Here is a 21,415-nt window from a genome sequence, read left to right as displayed (position 1 = left end):
CTCCAGTCCCAATTGATTGATGCCCTGATTCCACAGGGAATCAGTGACCTTTAAACCAACTTCTCCTGTTCTTGCTGAACCAAGACCTCACACATTAACTTTTTCTGTCTCTCCTTCTTCTTCTGCCGAGTTTTCTCCGCCATCGTCAGACATGACAAATAGATCACAATGATCATTTGATTATGACCAATACGTGAAACACGATTCTTATCCAAGGATTTATCTCAACTGTAGTTCCCCAAATCCATAATTGTCCCCACCACGGGATAAGTGTAATGTTTTTTATTTCTTTCCCGACTTCACTTTGCCTTTCTTTTAATTCACACAATACATCTATCAGTTTCTGGGTGTCTCTTTTACACAGATTAGCCATCTTGCCTCAGTCAAATTAAAAATACTGGAATTATCTTTGATATAAAATCTGATTGGTTGGCACCAATACCAGGCCATTTTGGATCCTGGTATTTGCTTTGAACACTCTGGAGATTATTGTTGTTTTAATTCGGGTGTTTTATTTGGTGTCGTTTTTAACTGATACATTATTATAGTTTGATAATTTACTTCTTCTTTAGTTACACTCTTTCCTGCTGCATTATTTCCAAATGCCCTTCATATTGCTTATTTCAATTCAGTCAGCAGTGGACTATACCATCACTCACAGAATGATTGATTTTGTACAATCTTACAGATCCAGCCGGTTCTGCGTTGAACCTTTCCACACGGTTTTCCCAGTTCAGGTGTGAGCAGTATTACATCTGTGGCATGATGTAATTTAGATATTGTTCACTTGTCACCATCACTGGGTGACTCAAAGCTACATCACAGAATTGTTACAATGCAGAAAGAGGCCATTCAGCCCATCGTGTCTGCACTGGCTCTCTGAAAGAGCAATTCACTCAGTTCCATTCCCCTGCCTTCTCCCCATAACCCTGCACATTCTTCCTTTTCAGATTACTCTCTAATTCCCTTTTGAATGCCTCAATTGAACCTGCCTCCACCACGTTCTCAGGCAGCGCATTCCAGACCTTAACCACTCGATGTGTGAAAAGAATTTTTTCCTCATGTCACTTTTGCTTCTCTTACTAAATATATTAAATCTGTTCTGTCTCATTCTCAATCCTTTCACGAGCAGGAGCAGTTTCTCTCTATCTACTCTGTCCAGACCCCTCATGATTTTGAAAACCTCTGTCAAATCACATCTCAGCCTTCTCTTCAACATTTTACACAAATTTGTCTCCCCTCCTTTACCACATCCCAATTTATTAATATGCATACTTACTTTATTTCAAGTGGCCCCACTTATATGTGACGAGGTTTAGATACCATGCCAGCCAGTGTATTTCCTGTAAATCTTCCCAAAATGCAGGCTTTACCGCAGGACCAATTGGATCTCCACTCAATCTTCGCATAGACCACAGTATGTGACACCCCTGTATTTACCAGTTATTCCCCTTTCTTTCCTTCTCCCATAAATCCACAGTGGGTCTTCTGTGGCTGTCATACCTGAATGGGCACGGGGATGATAACTGGCTGTTACGGCCCCTTCATTGCTTGAAGGGTGTAAAGGTCTCCAGCTTAGGGTCCCCTACATTTCCTCCCTTGGTGAAGTTACATTTAGCTCCAGCCTGGCTTACTGCCTTCTCCAAGGCATGGGCCAGTATCATGACCCCTACAATCCCCAGGATTATTTCTCAGTCCTTCCCTTTTCCTCAGACACAGAATTCCCATTCTACATGGCTGTGCTTTCAACTGCTATAGCATTCTCTGCTCATTCTACCGGCCTGTTTTCTATCCTCACTTTTCCCACAGGTGACCTCCTCGGCTTTGCTCCTTCCTATCTCCAGATTGGTCTCAAGTTACCTGGGGTTTTATTTCTTGCTCTTTTCCTTTCTTTCTCCCTTCTACCTTGTTCCGAACCTGCTTGTCCAGCTTATCCTCCCTAAACATCATTAACTTCCTCAACACTCGAGCTTCTGTCATGTCTGGGTCTCCCAAATCAATCCCTGACAGGACTGTATTATTAGCGGGTTCCATACGAGCTCCAACAGCTCTTTACCATCGGCAGAGACTGTTTCCTGCCAATTGATGCCGATCCAATCCTCATTACTCTGCTTCATTATAAACAGGCCACAATCTGCCAACAAACACTTCTGGGTGTTCCTCCTCTCCCTGCATAGTTTGTGCCATGATCTTAAATGGAAAACCCCTTTCGTAACTGTAAGCTTCTCTAACCTGTCACTTAGTATCATCCCAAGTCACTGTGGGTCAAGCATGTTTGGTGTCTTGGGGTAGCCCAGCCAGAGCCTCCCCATCCAGATTAAAACAAACAGCTCTTTTTCTATATTCATTGAAACTCTGCAGCCACTGTTTCTAGGCGGAAAAAAAACTGCCTGTCCACATCTCCTCCCCGTCCGAGAGTTCCTAAATCCTTTACTGCTTCCCTGAATTGTCAGGGAGTATGAGTTTCATCACAAATTGACACTACCAGGTCTCCGCTGTCCACTGGTGTTGCTTTCGTGTGCCGTATTGGACACATTATTCCTCGCCCAATACTATTACCACCTTTCTTTTAACCTTCCACAACTTCCTTTTCTGCCTTCTTCCACCACCTGTTCAATGTATTCCCTTCCTCCACAACCCCTTGCATAGCACAGGCTCGACCTCTCTGCCTCTGTAGCTTGTGCTGGAGCTGTTCAATTTCCTCTTTGCACATTGAATGATCATCAGACGTTTCAAGGTCCTTGTGTTGCTCTCGCAGCATCTGAACGCTGCCATACCTGGAACGCTGCTACACCAGGAACGTCGCCATACCTGGAACGCTGCTTCACCAGGAACGCCGCCATACCTGGAACGCTGCCATATCTGGAACGCTGCCTTTAATTCGCTGCACTCCTGAGGCACTTGATTATTTTCTTCCCATTCGCGATCTACTTAGTTTTTATTTATTCGTTCATGGGATGTGGGCGTCACTGGCCAGGCCAGCATTTATTGCCCATCTCTAATTGCCCTTGAGATGGTGGTGGCGAGCCATCTTCTTGAACCGCTGTCGTCCATGTTGGGTAGGTACACCCACAGTGCTGTTCGGAAGGGAGTTCCAGGATTTTGACCCAGCAACAGTAAAAGAACAGCGATACACTTCCAAGTCAGGGTGGTGTGTGACTTGGAGGGGAACTTGCAGGTGGTGGTATTCCCATGCATTTGCTGCCCTTGTCCTTCTAGTTGGTAGAGGTCACGGGTTTGGAAGGTGCTGTCAAAGTAGCCTTGGTGCGTTGCTGCAGTGCATCTTGTCGATGGTACACACTGCCAATGTTGCTATTTATGCCGTGACAGACACATGAAGAATGTTCACCTTCTCTGTGATTTAGGTCCCATAATGACAGACAGCACGGTGTGCAAGAGTGATAGAGAGAGGGAGGCAGAGTAACAGCTTGCTGTTTGTGGGAGCTTTCTGTGCTCAATTGGATGCTATATTTCCTACATTACAACAGTTTCACAGCTGTATTCATACAATATAGACAGCAAAGTATATTATCTGATGGGATGCTGCAAATTCTGTTACACTCAGTATGCTTTGTATCTTAATGTTGTAATAAGATTTTATAATATCTATTCAGACAACTGTCATCCCACAAGGGCAAAATTTCTCTGGGTTAACATTCTCACCAAACACTAAAGCCTTCCACAAGGCAAGGCTCACAAATTCAACACAAGCTTCCTTTCTTGAGTATCCCAGGTGTGTTCTGATTCTCTGATAGATTAATGATACTTATCCTCAACATGAGCACTCATCCTAATCCCATGTGCCTGACCTGCTCTCAAACATGTCATTCATTTACATTAAGGCAAGTAGTGCAGGAGTGTCTCAGTGACTGTGTAGTGGGCTCTTACAAATATGAACTGATTTAAACATGGCAGATCAATTAACTGGGTCACTGGACATGTTAAAGTGTCCAGTTGTTCTCTCTCTGATCTATGCCTGCTACGTTGTGGAATTTGTGTTTCCAAAAGGTCTTGTGATGCCATGTCCAGCCAAACTCTCTCAGTTACAGCAAATCCTTTGTTTGGATATTTGTTCTCAGTATCTGGAGATGGGAGATGTGTTTTCCAACCAAGCGTTCCAACAGCATGCCAGACACCTAGGATTACCAGTAATGGTTAAAATAATCACCAGTAATTGTTAGAGTATTTGTCCTCATCACAGACATCCTGTATGCATGCATATCAAAATATTTACAGGATGGGCCCCATTATGAGTTCTTGTAACAGCCAGAGGCGGGGGCAGTGGGGGGGGAGGGGAGGGGGCGGGGTTTGTCCTATTGTGTAAGTGTCAGCCTGGGAATGGGACCCTTAGTGTGAGGGGTGATATCATATCTGAGCATTCACAAGCCGATCATGCAGGGGGGATACCAATCATTGATCGCTCCAAGGTCTGTGCACGAGGAAAGCTGTGCACAGAAGTGGCTAAAAGGGCCTTTTCCCTTTGTTTCATTGCTGTGCAGCCGGACCATTGGCCAACATGCCAAGCAACAATTCCCCTGAGTGTCTGATCAGCACATGGAACTGGAATTGGAACAAAGACTAAAGTGTCCAAGCTGGACTGGGTAAGAGAAAAGCTTGTGGAATCAGACCAAGCAACTGGGTGAGAAAACCTTTTCATCTCTGTGGTTTAATCAGTAAATAGAGAGTTAGGTGGGAGAGGGAAAAAAGAACAAAGAATAGTACAGCACAGGAACAGGCCATTCGGCCCTCCAAGCCTGCACCGATCTTGATGCCTGCCTAAACTAAAACCTTCTGCACTTCCGGGGTCCGTATGCATCTATTCCCATCCTATTCATGTATCTGTCAAGATGCCTCTTAAATGTCGCTATCGTATCTGCTTCCACCACCTCCCCTGGCAGCAATTTCCAGGCACTCACCACCCTCTATGTAAAGAACTTGCCTCGCACATCCCCTCTAAACTTTGCCCCTCTCATCTTAAACCTATGTCCCCGAGTAACTGACTCTTCCACCCGAGGAAAAAGCTTCTGACTATCCACTCTGTCCATGCCACTCATAACTTTGTAAACCTCTATCATGTCACCCCTCCACCTCCAGTGAAAACAATCCGAGTTTATCCAACCTCTCCTCATAGCTAATGCCCTCCACCCCAGGCAACATCCTGGTAAACCTCTTCTGTACCCTCTCCAAAGCCCCCACATCCTTCTGGTAGTGTGGCGACCAGAATTGCACACAATATTCCAAGTGTGGCCTAACTAAAGTTCTGTACAGCTGCAGCATGACTTTCCAATTTTTATACTCTGTGCCCCGACCGATGAAGGCAAGCATGCCGTATGCCTTCTTGACTACCTTATCCACCTGCGTTGCCACTTTCAGTGACCTGTGGACCTGTACGCCCAGATCTCTCTGCCTGTCAATACTCCTAAGGGTTCTGCCATTTACTGTATACTTCCCACCTGTATTAGACCTTCCAAAATGCATTACTTCACATTTGTCTGGATTAAACTCCATCTGCCATTTCTCCGCCCAAGTTTCCAACCGATCTATATCCTGCTGTATCCTCTGACAATCCTCATCACTATCCGCGACTCCACCAACCTTTGTGTCGTCCGCAAACTTACTAATCAGACCAGCTACATTTTCCTCCAAATCATTTATATATACTACAAACAGCAAAGGTCCCAGCACTGATCCCTGTGGAACACCACTAGTCACAACACTCCATTCAGAAAAGCACCCTTCCACTGCTACCCTCTGTCTTCTATGACTGAGCCAGTTCTGTATCCATCTTGCCAGCTCACCTCTGATCACATGTGACTTCACCTTTTGTACCAATCTGCTATGAGGGACCTTGTCAAAGGCTTTACTGAAGTCCATATGGACAGCATTCACTGCCTTTCCTTCATCAATTAACTTTGTCACTTCCTCAAAAAACTCAATCAAGTTAGTGAGACACGACCTGCCCTTCATAAAACCATGCTGCCTCTCACTAATAAGTTTGTTTGTTTTCAAATGGGAGTAAATCCTGTCCCGAAGAATCCTCTCTAATAGTTTCCCTACCACTGACGTAGGGCTCACCGACCTATAATTTCCTGCAATATCCTTGCTATCCTTCATAAACAAAGGAACAACATTGGCTATTCTCCAGTCCTCTGGGACCTCACCTGTAGCCAATGAGGATGCAAAGATATCTGTCAAGGCCCCAGCAATTTCTTCCCTTGCCTCCCTCAGTATTCTAGGGTAGATCCGATCAGACCCTTGGGACTTATCTACCTTAATGCTTTGCAAGACACCCAACACATCCTCCTTTTTGATAATGAGATGACTGAGACTATCTACACTCCCTTCCCTCGGCTCATCATCCACCAAATCCTTCTCTTTGGTGAATACTGATGCAAAGTACTCATTCAGTAACTCACCCATTTCCCCTGGCTCCACACATAGATTACCTCCTCTGACCTTGAGTGGGCCAACCCTTTCCCTATTTACCCTCTTGCTCTTTATATATGTATAAAAAGCCTTGGGATTTTCCTTAATCCTCTTTGCCAATGACTTTTCATGACCCCTTTTAGCCCTCCTGACTCCTTGCTTAATTCCCTTCCTACTGTCTTTATCTTCCTCAAGGGATTCGTCTGTTCCTAGCCTTCCTGCCCTTATGAATGCTTCCTTTTTCTTTTTGACTAGGCCTTCAATATCCCGCGTTATCTAAGGTTCCCGAAACTTGCCAAACTTATCCTTCTTCCTCACAGGAACCTGCTGGTCCTGGATTCTAATCAACTGATGTTTGAAAGACTCCCACATGTCAGATGTTGATTTACCCTCAAACAGCTGCCCCCAATCTAAATTCTTCAGTTCCTGCCTAATATTGTTATAATTAAGAATTTTCCTCCACACAAGATCAGCTGGCAGGTTGTTCAATCTTGCCCGTCTAAGAGCGAAGACCAAAGTACAGAAAGCCCTCATCAGAGAACTCCACTTTGCTGACGATGCTGCTTTAACATCTCACACTGAAGAGTGTCTGCAGAGTCTCATCGACAGGTTTGCGGCTGCATGCAACGATTTTGGCATAACCATCAGCCTCAAGAAAACAAACGCCATGGGGCTGGACAATGAGGTCAGTTTCGGGGGTAATAACAAAGTAAAGACGCGGACTGGGTGAGACAGATCAGTCTGTATCATTGATAAATTCTGTGCCGTCATATTCGCCTGTTCATCGGTTACGAGTACGAGTTAGACGTGTTACAACTAACGCAGGTGAATCTTGAGCCTGATCCTGCACAGGGAGTGACTCAGGTTAATCCCACAATCCCAAGTGGAGTTTCTAGTTGCAACTTTCCGTGTCCCACCCGACAGTCACATGACTGTCCCCAATGCGTTTCCAATCCTTCCAAATCAATAGTGAGAAAATGAATCCTTCCTGTCCACTCTATCTCGGCCCCTCATAACTTTATACACCTCAATCAAATCACCCCTCAGCCTCCTCTGTCCCAAAGCAAATGACCCAGACCTATCTAATCTTTCCTCTCAGTTAAAATTCTCCAGTCCGGGCAACCTTGTAAATATCCCCTGCACCCTCTCTAGTGGGATCACATCCTTCCTGTAATATAGTGACCAGAACTGCACACAGTAATCTAGCTGCAGTCTAGCTAGGGTTTTCTACAGTTCTTGCATATCTTCCCTGCTCTGATGTTCTGTACATTGGCCAATAAAGGAAAGTGTCCCATATGCCTTCTTAACCATCTTATCTACCTGCATTGTTACCTTCAGGGATCTGTGGACATAAACTCCAAGGTGCCTCTGTTCACAGACTGAGTGACAGAGTTGGAGAGAGAGAAAGAGAGATTGTTAGGTTAGATTGCAAGGGAAAATGTAAAATATAATCTTAATTTGATGTAATCTTTACTCCTGTCGACACAGACAGGAGATATTTATGGTGAGTGAAACATCAGGAGAAAGGAAGAAATATATATGGACAGAGAGAAAGGGAGTGATAGGCCTGGAGACAGAAGTAGAGAGCTACTCGAGTTGGTAATCTCTCTCCATGGCGATCTCTCTTCTTCTCCCTTTTAATCTCTCCATCCCTATTCCCCTCTCTGTTGCTCTCTCTCCACATCTAGCTCTCCCCTTTTCCCTCTCCATCTCTTCCTCTGTTACCCTCTCTATCCCAATCTCTCCCTTATACTCTGGATGGAGAGAGGGAGAGAGACAGAGACAGGGTGTCATAGATAGTGAGAGATGGGGCGAGACAGAGGAAAAACAAGGTTTGGCATAGGTAGATGGAGCTTTACTCTGCACATAACCTCACACTTTACTTGACTTGGGAGTGATTAATGGGACAGTGTAGATGGAGCTTCACTCTGTATCCTGGAATTTAGAAGGTTAGGGTAAATTGATCTAAATTTTCCAGATATTGTGAGGAATTGATAGGATAGATAGAGAAAAAAACTATTTCCACTGGTTGGGGAGTCCAGGTCTAGGGGGCATAGTCAAAAAATCTCTTTTCTCTCTTATCTCTCCTATTCAGCGTTGTTCATTTTCTGTCTCGGTGTTTAATGTTTGCCTTCTCTTTTCCTGTTTGTACCTTTTGTCTGTGTATTTATTACACATTGTATTTCTCTCTTGTTTTTATATTAGCTTTTGTGTCACTCTCTGTGTCCCCCCTTGCTTTTTCCCTCTTTCTGTCTATTTCTATTCCTTTATCTTTCAGATCACATTATTTGTTTCTCCATATACATGCTTTACACTCTGCTTCCGACCTCCTAGACCCACAACCCCGGACAGCCCACTTCGACCTCCTTCCCAAAATCTACAAACAGGACTGTCCTGGCTGACCCATTGTGTCAGCCTGCTCCTGCCCCACTGAACTTATTTCTTCCAATCTTGACTCTATCTTTTCTCCGCTGGTCCAGTCTCTTCCCACCTACATCCGTGACTCTACTGACGCCCTACGTCATTTTGACAATTTGCAGTTTCCTGGCCCCAACCGCCTCCTCTTCACTATGGACGTCCAATCTCTCTCTTCCTCCACCCCCCACCAGGATGGTTTGAGGGCTCTCTGCTTCTTCCTTGAACAGAGGCCCAACCAGTCCCCATCCACCACCACCCTCCTCTGCCTGGCTGAACTTGTTCTCACATTGAACAACTTCTCCTTCAACTCCACTCACTTCCTCCAAGTAAAAGGTGTTGCTGTGGGTACCTGCATGGGTCCTAGTTATGCCTATCTTTTTCTGGGATATGTCGAACATTCCTTGTTCCAGTCCTACTCCGGCACCATCCCCCAACTCTTTTTCTGGTACATTGATGACTGTATCAGTGCCGTTTCCTGCTCCCGCTCCGAACTGGAAAATTTTATCAACTTTGCTTCTAATTTCCACCCTTCTCTCACCTTTACATGGTCCAACTCCAACACATCCCTTCCCTTCCTCGACTTCTCTGTCTCCATCTCTGGGGATAGGCTGTCTACTAATATCCGTTATAAGCCCACCGACTCCCACAACTACCTCGACTACACTTCTTCACACCTTGCCTCCTGTAAGGACTCCATTCCATTCTCCCAGTTTCTCCATCTCCGACGCATCTGCTCTGATGATGCTACCTTCCATGACAGCGCTTCTGATATGTCTTCCTTTTTCCTCAACCGAGGATTCCCCCCAATGTGGTTGACAGGGCCCTCAACCATGTCCGGCCCATTTACCGCACCTCTACCCTCACCCCTTCCCCTCCCTCCCAGAACTGCGACTGTGTTCCCCTTGTCCTCACTTTCCACCCCATCAGCCTCCATATTCAAAGGATCATCCTCCTCCATTTCCGCCACCTCCAGCGTGATGCCACTACGAAACGCATCTGCCCCTCCCTTCCCCTGTCAGCATTCCGAAGGGATCATTCCCTCTGTGACACCCTGGTCCACTCCTCCATTATCCCCACCACTTCGTCCCCTTCCCACGGCACTTTCCCCTGCAATCGCAGGAGGTACCCATTTACCTCCTCTCTCCTCACTATCCAAGGCACCAAACACTTCTTTCAGGTGAAGCAGCGATTTACTTGTACTTCTTTCAATGTACTTTACTGTATTTGCTGATCACAACATGGTCGCCTCTACATTGGGGAGACCAAACGCAGACTGGGTGACCGCTTTGCGGAACACCTACGCTCAGTCCGAAAGCAGGACCATGAGCTTCCGGTTGCTTGCCATTTCAACACTCCCCCCTGCTCTCATGCTCACATCTCTGCCCTGGGATTGCTGCAGTGTTCCAGTGAACATCAACGCAAGCTCGAGGAACAGCATCTCATTTACCGATTAGGCACAGTACAGCCTTCCGGACTGAACAATGAGTTCAATAATTTCAGAGCCTGACATGCCCCCCATTTTACTTTTACTTTTAGTTATTTTTTTCTTTTTCCTTTTTTTATAATTTTTTTGTGTTTGTTTTATTTTATTTCATCTTAGTTTGTTCAGTTTGCTTATCCACTGTTTTTTCCATGTTTGTACTTGTGGCTGTTCAATTTTTAGTCCGTTAACACCCTATCTGTACTAATGCTTTGTCTTTCAACACACCATTAACATATTGTTTGCCTTTGCTTCACGACCTTCTGGTCAGCTATTTTGTGACCTTGTCCTATCTACACCTTCTCCTTTGTTATCTCTTGCCCCACCCCCGCTTTACTTGCTTATAATCTTTTACATTTCTAATATTTGCCAGTTCTGAAGAAGGGTCACTGAGCAGAAACATTAACTCTGCTTCTCTCTCCACAGATGCTGCCGGACCTGCTGAGTATTTCCAGCATTTCTTGTTTTTATTTCAGATTTCCAGCATCTGCAGTATTTTGCCTTTATTAATCTTCTTCCTTCTGCCTTCCTTTGGCTTGCTTGCTGCCCTTTTTCCTGCCCCGTTCCAGTTTTGCTCACTGTTTCACTCTCCCTTCCTTTTGATCTCTCTCTTCCCTCTGTTTTTCTGAATTATCTGTTTTTCACTCTTTTTCGGGCTCTGTGTCTCTCTATTTATACCTGAATCTACAGGGACAGGAATGGATGTTGCAGGTTCCGGGATTTAGATGTTTCAGTAAGAACAGAGAAGATGGTAAAAGAGGGGGGGGTGTGGCATTGTTAATCAAGGAGGGTATTACGGCGGCAGAAAGGACGTTTGAGGACACGTCTACTGAGGTAGTATGGGCCGAGGTTAGGAACAGGAGAGGAGAGGTCACCCTGTTGGGAGTTTTCTATAGACCTCTGAATAGTTCCAGAGATGTAGAGGAAAGGATAGCGAAGATGATTCTCGACAGGAGCGAGAGTAACAGGGTAGTTGTTATGGGGGACTTTAACTTTCCAAATATTGACTGGAAATACTATAGTTCGAGTACTTTAGATGGGTCAGTTTTTGTCCAGTGTGTGCAGGAGGGTTTTCTGACACAGTATGTAGACAGACCAACCAGGGGCGATGCCACATTAGATTTGGTACTGGGTAATGAACCTGGCCAGGTGTTAGATTTAGATGTAGGTGAGCACTTTGGTGATAGTGATCACAATTCGGTTAGGTTTACCTTAGCGATGGGCAGGAACAGGTATATACCGCAGGGCAAGAATTATAGATGGGGGAAAGGAAATTATGATGCGATTAGGCAAGATTTAGGATGTGTAGGATGGGGAAGGAAACTGCAGGGGATGGGCACAATCGAAATGTGGAGCGTATTCAAGGAGCAGCTACTGCGTGTCCTTGATAAGTATGTACCTGTCAGGCAGGGAGGAAGTTGTCGAGCGAGGGAGCCGTGGTTTACGAAAGAAGTTGAAGCGCTTGTCAAGAGGAAGAAGAAGGCTTATGTTAGGATGAGACGTGAAGGCTCAGTTAGGGCGCTTGAGAGTTACAAGCTAGCCAGGAAGGATCTAAAGGGAGAGCTAAGAAGAGCGAGGAGAGGACATGAGAAGTCATTGGCGGATAGGATCAAGGAAAACCCTAAGGCTTTCTATAGGTATATCAGGAATAAAAGAATGACTAGAGTTAGATTAGGGCCAATCAAGGATTGTAGTGGGAAGTTGTGTGTGGAATCAGAGGAGATACGGAAAGCGTTAAATGAATATTTTTCGTCAGTATTTACAGTAGAGAAAGAAAATGTTGTCGAGGAGAATACTGAGATACAGCCTACTAGGCTAGATGGGATTGAGGTTCACAAGGAGGAGCTGTTAGCAATTTTGGAAAGTGTGAAAATAGATAAGTCCCCTGGACCAGATGGGATTTATCCTAGGATTCTCTGGGAAGCTAGGGAGGAGATTGCAGAGCCTTTGTCCTTGATCTTTATGTCGTCATTGTCGACAGGAATAGTGCCGGAAGACTGGAGGATACCAAATGTTGTCCCTTTGTTCAAGAAGGGGAGTAGAGACAGCCCTGGTAATTATTGAACTGTGAGCCTTACTTCGGTTGTGGGTAAAATGTTGGAAAAGGTAATAAGAGATAGGATTTATAATCATCTTGAAAAGAATAAGTTCATTAGCGATAGTCAGCACGGTTTTGTGAAGGGTAGGTCGTGCCTCACAAACCTTATTGAGTTTTTCGAGAAGGTGACCAAACAGGTGGATGAGGGTAAAGCCGTGGATGTGGTGTATATGGATTTCAGTAAGGCGTTTGATAAGGTTCCCCATGGTAGGCTATTGCAGAAAATACGGAAGTATGGGATTGAAGGTGATTTAATGCTTTGGATCAGAAATTGGCTAGCTGAAAGAAGACAGAAGGTGGTGGTTGATGGCAAATGTTCATCCTGGAGTTTAGTTACTCGTGGTGTACCGCAAGGATCTGTTTTGGGGCCACTTCTGTTTGTCATTTTTATAAATGACCTGGATGAGGGTGTAGAAGGGTGAGTTAGTAAATTTGCGGATGACACGAAGGTCGGTGAAGTTGTGGATAGTGCCGAAGGATGTTGTAGGTTACAGAGGGACATAGATAGGCTGCAGAACTGGGCTGAGAGATGGCAAATGGAGTTTAATGCGGAAAAGTGTGAGGTGATTCACTTTGGAAGGAGTAACAGGAATGCAGAGTACTGGGCTAATGGGAAGATTCTTGGCAGTGTAGATGAGCAGAGAGATCTTGGTGTCCAGGTACATAAATCCCTGAAAGTTGCCACCCAGGTTAATAGGGCTGTTAAGAAGGCATATGGTGTGTTAGCTTTTATTAGTAGGGGGATCGGGTTTCGGAGCCACGAGGTCATGCTGCAGCTGTACAAAACTCTGGTGCGGCCGCACCTCTAGTATTGCGTGCAGTTCTGGTCACCGCATTATAGGAAGGATGTGGAAGCTTTGGAAAGGGTGCAGAGGAGATTTACTAGGATGTTGCCTGGTATGGAGGGAAGGTCTTACGAGGAAAGGCTGAGGGACTTGAGGTTGTTTTCGTTAGAGAGAAGGAGGAGGAGAAGTGACTTAATAGAGACATATAAGATCATCAGAGGGTTAGATAGGGTAGATAGTGAGAGTCTTTTTCCTCGGATGGTGATGGCAAACACGAGGGGACATAGCTTTTCGTTGAGGGGTGATAGATATAGGACAGATGTCAGAGGTAGTTTCTTTACTCAGAGAGTAGTAGGGGCGTGGAACGCCCTGCGTGCAACAGTAGTAGACTCGCCAGCTTTAAGGGCATTTAAATGGTCATTGGATAGACATATGGATGAAAATGGAATAGTTTAGGTCAGATGGTTTCACAGGTCGGTGCAACATCGAGGGCCGAAAGGCCTGTACTGCGCTGTAATGTTCTCTGTTCTATGTTCTATGTATCTTTATTCCTCTGTATAATTCTGTCTCTTCGTGTCCTTGCATTTCTCTCTGTCTCTCTCTCTCTCTCAGACTGTCACACACACTCTCTGTCAATCTCTCTATTATTGATCTAACAATCATGCTCGAATTTTATAAATCACCGGTTAGGTCTCAACTGGAGTATTGTGGACAATTCTGGCACTACACGTCAGGAAAAACGTGTGCCTTAGAAAGATTACAGAGGGGTTTACGAGATGTTATGAGGGATGAGGTGTGCGTTATGAGGGGAAGTTGGTAAAGTTAGGACTGTTCTACTTGGAGCAGGGAAGGTTAAGAGGTGATCTCAGAGGATTATAAGATGATGAGAAGTTTGGATAGAGTAGATAAAGAAAAAACTATTCCCTCTGGGTCTGGAACCAGTGGTCAGAGATGCTCAATCATTGGAGAAAGATCGAGTCAGGGATGGGGGTGATGAGGAGAAATATTTTCACTCAGAGTTGTTGGGATCTGGAACATGATACCTGAGAATGTGATGGAAGCTGATTCCATCAATAATTGTAAAAGGGAGCTGGATGGGTATTTGAGGATCAGGAACTTACAGGGTTATGGGGACCAAAAAGCAGGGATATGGGACTGAGCACGACTGCTCTTTCAGTGAGCCAGTACAGCCATAATGGGCTAAATTGTTCGAAATTAGAAATATGCCTAATATGCATATATAATCAGCTTGGAATAGCTACAGGATGAGGTTAGTGCTGTAAGTTTTTGTTTTACTGAAAGCTGCTTAAATTTCCTTTCTCCAGAAATGAATGATTATTTTTAGCGAAGGATGGTTAGCCCAAATAAGGAGCCAAATTGTGTAGCTGCATTACTAAATAGCCCTAATTCAAAGCTGTGCTTGAATCTCCATTTAACCTTTACTGTGTGAGAGCAGAAGTTCTCTCTCGTGAACCATCTTGTGTTCCAATATTCTGATCAGGAATTGGAACAGTGAGACTGGATGGCTGGCCTTCTGAACAGCTCTGAGTATAAATAAATCATAACAGACAGATATCAACAATAAAGCCCTGAAAGTTAGTTTGAAGGACAAAAATGGCACTTAAGGAAGTTGTGGGACTGATCATGGAGACAGGGCAGGAAGAGGTAAGGAAGGCAGTTCTGAAGCTAATGTAAAGACCTGGTTGATCAAGGATGGAAGGTATGTGCAAAGGCTACAACAGGTCACGGAACATAGAAGGTAACTTAAGGGCGGGCTTTTACTCCATATTTCAAAAAAGGAACTTGACATGTCATTGGATACCTTGTATGAAGGGGAACTTTTATAGATCAATGAGATCTTGTCAATAATGAACCCCAGGTTCACCCCTGAAAACAACATAAAGTGAAGGGTTTTGCAAGGCATCAGTGCAGTTAACGGTGAAGAGGGACTCTCAAGGGCAGATCCTTGCTGACTTTGGTCTAATACTCCTGGGCAGTTCGAGCAGAAATTGTGAGAAGAAGCAAGGCACTGAGAAAAGAGAAAGCAGGAAAAGAAAAGTCATCCTGGTCTACATGGATCAGTATTCACTGCTTGTCATTGTCATTATGTTTGTGCTGTATAACTAGTATATTATATTCTGCCTCAACTCCAATTAAACTCACAATATTCACCATATTGGTTGCAGTTGAACCCGAATCATTGATTAGATAATTGATAACAGCAACAAAGTGTGCTTCAATTAAAATCTAACAAAATGGCGTCCTTCTCTGCTGTAAGTTTCTATGATAGATGGATATTTATCTATCTTCTCCCTATCAAATTATCTATTTATTTATCATCCACCTAATGCTTTTATCGTCTATACAAGCACCCTTCATCCTTCTCTCCATTGATGTGAAGAGCCCTCATTCTGATCAGATCTACGGAAACCACTGTGGTTGGCAGCTTTGCCCATTCTGCTATGGGTCCAGGGCAGGTTTAATTGAAGTCCAGCTGAGCTCTTTAGTGATGCCTTTTTGGAGAAACAATTCATTAATTATCTGCAGAATAAGTTCTGCCTCAATGGTTCAGAGTATCAATAAAATATAATCTCAGAATCAGATTTAAGATCATTACAGGGCTCTGTATTGATAATATAAAATGTGCTTTCTCTCCTATGGTGAGTGTAGGGGATGGAATATGAAATGGGTTTTAGTTCCAGTGTTGGAAATCCTTCAGCTTCTTCTATGATTTAATTAAATTAACAATGAGATTGAAAGGGTATTTGACTGCACTCTTCAGCTCTTCTCTGAATCTAGTCTGGGTTACAGCGTAAATACACGTGTTGGTGCAGGAACTGAGAACCTGCAGCATCAATGATGTGTGATCTGTGATGAAATGAGGGTCAGTGTAGGAGGAATATTGCCAAGTATCGGTAATTCGTGCATAAATGCTGTACACAAGCCGGATCACCCATAACAGGAGAAAAATGCCGGATATACTGAAGAGTAAAATGATTGATTTCCTTCGGCTCTCCATCTCTGGATCCTTGTGATTCTCTCCTTTGCTGCGGCCTTGGAGTCCTCTCCGGACTCTTCTGCTCACTAAAATACGTCTGACTGTCAGAACATTGAGCAGCAAAATCAGAAAAAACGGGGCACAAGGGGTTAAAATGTAGTGAAATAATTCAAATACAGCCCATGTTGGGGAAGTGTAGAAGCTCAGTTTAACAACACAACCCCAGGGAACGTTATCAATTATATATTCAGGTTCATACTTAAAGTACCAAGGGAGAGACTCGAAACAGCCCAGCACACTCACTGTTCCCAGAACCACGGCCGCTGTTTTCTCAGTGCAATATTTTGTTTTCAGCTTCTCACAACAAATGGCCACAAATCGATCAAAGGTGAAAGCAACTGTGAGCCAGACAGAAACCACCGTGGCTACAAACTTCAAGGTGATAATGAGACTCGACACTGGAGTAATGTTCAGGAATGAATCTGGGAAATAAATTGGAAGAGTCCATCTCAATATAGGATCAGTGATAACAACCAGGAGATCAGCCACTGCCATTCCCACCAGGTAGAGAGTGATACATTTGGAGAGACCGCACTTTCCTCGGGACAGGATCACAATCGCCACCAAGTTAACTGGAAGAGAGAGAAAAGGAAGCAGAGAAATTACTGGTCAGACATGAACCAAAGCAGCAGTTTGACATGATCTGGGGTGAAATTTCCATCTTTGTTGCTGCATTGAATGGTAAAATCTGACCCATTGACCTGGGCAGCACTTACCCACAGAGAAATTACTCAAACACAATTATCAATAATGAATTGGGAAATCGATACAGAAAGTGAATAAAGTCAGCACTGGATCCACTGAAAGGGCTGAGTGAGGGGGCAGTGCCAATGTGGAAATGCGAAGGTGTTTTACTGAGTAGGATCCCAATGGGTTAAATCAAGTTTTGGGGCACCAGGCTGACAGCCAGGAAGTTTTGGGGAAGGGGCAATGGTTTGATGCTCTGGGTTAAGAGAGCTGCCAGGGGCTTATACAGGGGCTGATACAGCATGGGAAAGTGCTGAGAGCCACGCCAGGGAGTTTGAGGGTCCAGATTGGGTTAGACGAGGCTGCTAGAGACTGAGCCGGTGAGTGAGATTGGAAGGGAGACAAGGAAAAGGACATGTAGGAGCTGGAGGGGAGACAGGAGCAAACTGATAAAAACATCACCAACACATTTCATACGAGCACACGAATATACGAATTAGGAGCAGGAGTAGGTCACTCGGCCCCTCGAGCCTGCTCCACCATTCAATAAGTTCATGGCTGAACTGATTACTCAACATTTCCAACTAGCCTGATAACTTTTCACCCCTTTGCTGATCAAGAATCTATCTACCTCTTCCTTAAAAACAATTTCTTTTTACAATATAGCCCAATGACAGTGAACATATCCACAGTGAACAGAGAAGGAGATGTGAAAGAGTCTGCAACAAACTCAGTTCAGTTGCTCGGCTTCTGAAGCAGCATCAGACACACACAGAATGAAATAATATTTCACAATAGTGATAACCAAGAAATACATTGAAATCCCAGTTAAACTGAACCATGTTATGGGTTGTGAAGACATTGTGCTACCTCCTTGTGACACAGAGACTGTGAGCAGTCTCATTATCCATCACTGAAAACACATTCAAAAAAATAATCCAGGACAGGTTAGTTCCACACCGTGAAACTGCTCACAGCTCCTGATGCTCTGATTCCTGCTCTTAGCCCATAAACCTGGGTCCAATACATTCTGTGCAGAGAATAATCCAGTAACAATGCCAGGGTTGCATAAAAAAGATAATTACAAATATAATGAAAATCGTACAAGAATGAAATAGAAGAGACTGAGGACCTTCCATCACAGAAACATAGAAACACAAAAATTCCATGGCACAGAAAGAAGCCATTGAGTCTATACCAACTGAAATGAGCTATCCAGCTTCGTCCCACTTTCCAGCTCTTGATCCATTGCCCTGCAGGTTTCAGCACTTCAAGTACATATCCATGTATTTATGAGGGCTTCTGCCACTACCACATTTTCAGATGGTGAGTTTGAGATGCTCAGTTCTCCTCAACTCCCCTCTAATTTTTCTACCAATTACTTTAAATTCATGCCCCCATCATTCAACTGCTGGAACAAAACAGGCAGATATATTAATGATGCAGCAAGAAATAATACCAAGTACAACAGAACAGTTATCATTAATTTGTGCCATTTACAGCTGAGATAAGAGCTTACCAGGAACTCCAACAGCTGCAAGAATAGGATAGTAAATGCGTTCTATCTGAAACATTACTGGATATTCCATTTCTGTGAGATGCAATGACTTCTGTTGATCAGCAACCCACAGCTGCAGCAGGCACTCTGAGCTGATCCATTCCAATGGGTCCTGATTTATACAGAGAAAAAGTCTCCACTGAGATGTTTATACCCCAGATCATTGTGATTCGTTACATTCACTTGAACAAACACATGACATCAGCAGCTTTGACTCTGATGTAAACAATGTGATTGATAAAACACAAACATCTCCAAGTCCAGGAGACTAATTTAGTTAGACCTCTCTCAGGAATAAACCTATGTTCATACAGGACTGATCCCACAATAATGAGTGGCTTTATTTACAGTCTCCATATAACTGTACTGACCATGTTTACTCCTGTTGATTCAGTTATAAATGTTACTCTTTTGTCCACAGTATAAACTGAATTCAGGGACACAAGCAAACACATTTTTCTTTGTTCCTCCAGTTTCCCAGTGAAGGTATGAACTATGAGTCTCTGACATGGAGGCAGTTAAAGGTCACATTCGGGATTGCAGCCTAGAAATTACTGTGGGTGATATTAAGGGAAAGACAGTGAATATGTCCTATTGACATTCTTCTCTTTGTTATTTCACTGCAGACATTTACCTGTTTATTCTACATTGGTTAATGGCTCCAGTAAAATGAGAACGGTGTCACCTCCTAACTCCATTCCTCCAGTTCATTCCTGCCCAGACACCCATCTTCTACCTTCCATTGATGGAAACTGATCCAAAGCTCTGCCGTCCATGTCCAGCCCTCACCAAATCCTGCTCATGCTCACCCTCACTGATCCACATTGGCTCCCAGCAACCCAACACCGTAGATTTCAAATTCTTATCTGTCGGTTAAAATCCCTCCATGTCCTCACTCACCCCATTTCCAGCCTCTCCTTGAAACCTACCAGAAACCCACCTGTGAGCTCTCCATACAGAATCACAGAATCACAGAATAAAACAGTGCAGAAGAGGCCCTTCAGCCCATCGAGTCTGCACCGATGCATTAAAACATCTGACCTGACTATCTAATCCCATTTGCCAGCACTTGGCCCATAGCCTTGAATGTTATGACGTGCCAAGAGCTCATCCAGGTACTTTTTCAAGGATGTGAGGTAACCTGCCTCTACCACCCTCCCAGGCAGGGCATTCCAGACCGTCACCACCCTCTGGGTAAAAAAGTTCTTCCTCAAATCCCCCCTAAACCTCCCGCCCCTCACCTTAAACTTGTGACCGCCTCGTAACTGATCCTTCAACCAAGGGGAACAGCTGCTCCCTAGCTACCCTATCCATGCCCCTCATAATCTTGTACACCTCGATCAGGTCACCCCTCAGTCTTCTCTGTTCCAGCGAAAACAACCCAAGCCTATCCAACCTCTCTTCATAGCTTAAATGTTCCATCCCAGGCAACATCCTGGTGAATCGCCTCTGCACCCCCTCCAATGCAATCACATCCTTCCTATAATGTGGCGACCAGAATTGCACACAGTACTGCAGCTGTGGCCTTACCAAAGTTCTGTACAACTCCAACATGACCTCCCAGCTTTTTTAATCTCTGCCTCGATTGATAAAGGCAATTGTCCCATATGCCTTTTTCACCACCCTTATAACCTGCCCTGCTGCCTTCAGAGATCTATAGACAAACACGCCCAGGTCCCATTGTTGCTCGGAACTTCCCAGTGTCAGGCCATTCATTGAATACTTCCATGTCACATTACTCCTTCCAAAGTATATCACCTCACACTTTTCAGCGTTAAATTCCATCTGCCACTTTTCTGCCCATTTGACCATCCCGTCTATATCTTCCTGTAACCTAAGACACTCCACCTCACTGTTAACCACTCGGCCAAACTTTGTGTCATCCGCGGACTTACTGATCCTACCCCCCACATAGTCATCTATGTCATTTATATAAATGACAAACAAGAGGGGACCCAGCACAGATCCCTGTGGTATGCAACTGGGCACTGGCTTCCAGTCACTAAAACAGCCGTCTGTCATCACTCTCTGTCTCCTACAGCTAAGCCAATTTTGAATCCACCTTATCAAGTTACCTTGCATTTCATGTGCATTTGCTTTGTTGATAAGTCTCCCATGTGGGAACTTGTCAAAGGCTTTGCTGAAATCCATGTAAACTACATCAACTGCACTACCCTCATCTACACACCTGGTCACATGCTCAAAAAATGCAATCAAATTTGTTACGCATCACCTCCCTCTGACAAAGCCATGCTGACTATTCCTAATCAAATTTTGCCTCTCCAAGTGGAGATAGATTCTCTCCTTTAGAATTTTCTCCAATAGTTTCCCTACCACTGACGTGAGACTCACTGGTCTGTAGTTCCCTGGCTTATCTCTACGACCCTTCTTAAATCGTGGGACCACATTAGCTGTTCTCCAGTCCTCTGGCACCTCCCCCGTCGCCAGAGAGGAATTAAAAATTAGGGTCAAAGCACCTGAAATCTCCACCCTCGCCTCCCACAGCAGCCTGGGACACAAATCGTCCGGACCTGGAGATTTGTCCACTTTTAAGCCTTCCAAAACCTCCAATACCTTGTCACTCTCTGTGTAAATTTGCTCAAGAACCTCACAGTCTCTCTCTCTAAGTTCCATATCAACATCCTCATTCTCTTGGGTGAAGACAGATGTGAAGTATTCGTTCAACACCCTACCAATGTCCTCTGGCTCCACCCACAAATTTCCCCCTTGATCCCTAATGGGTCCTACTCTTTCCCTGGTTATCCTCTTCCCATTGATATACTTATAGAATATCTTGGGATTTTCCTACTTTTATCAGACAGAGCTTTCTCATATCCCCTCTTTGCTCTCCTAATTGCTTTCTTAAGCTCCATCCTACATTTTCTGTACTCCACTAATGCTTCCA

The 21,415-nt window shown here is 44.4% G+C and overlaps 1 protein-coding gene across 1 annotated transcript; it reads right to left on the bottom strand.

The window, feature by feature from the left end:
* Nucleotides 1-15,932: 15,932 nt before the first annotated feature.
* Nucleotides 15,933-18,586, bottom strand: LOC137353190 (probable G-protein coupled receptor 139). Its single transcript, XM_068019238.1, has 2 exons — nt 18,472-18,586; nt 15,933-16,837 (listed from the first exon to the last, which is right to left on the bottom strand). Exons 1-2 carry the CDS (start codon nt 18,539-18,541, stop codon nt 15,933-15,935), a joined length of 975 nt encoding a protein of 324 aa, XP_067875339.1. The 5' UTR covers nt 18,542-18,586.
* Between the last annotated feature and the right edge of the window lie 2,829 nt (nt 18,587-21,415).

The sequence above is a fragment of the Heterodontus francisci genome, chromosome 40, assembly GCF_036365525.1.
Source record: "Heterodontus francisci isolate sHetFra1 chromosome 40, sHetFra1.hap1, whole genome shotgun sequence".
NCBI lineage: Eukaryota > Metazoa > Chordata > Chondrichthyes > Heterodontiformes > Heterodontidae > Heterodontus > Heterodontus francisci.
The sequence above is the reverse complement of the archived record's forward strand: the minus strand, read 5'-3'. Positions and strand labels throughout refer to the sequence as shown.

Excerpts from the sequence above, each read along its gene's own strand:
- LOC137353190 (XM_068019238.1), bottom strand. The coding sequence starts at position 18,541 with ATGGAATATCCAGTAATGTTTCAGATAGAACGCATTTACTATCCTATT. Across the intron at positions 16,838-18,471 it reads TGCAGCTGTTGGAGTTCCTG|TTAACTTGGTGGCGATTGTG; the intron begins GTAAGCTCTTAT and ends TCTCTCTTCCAG.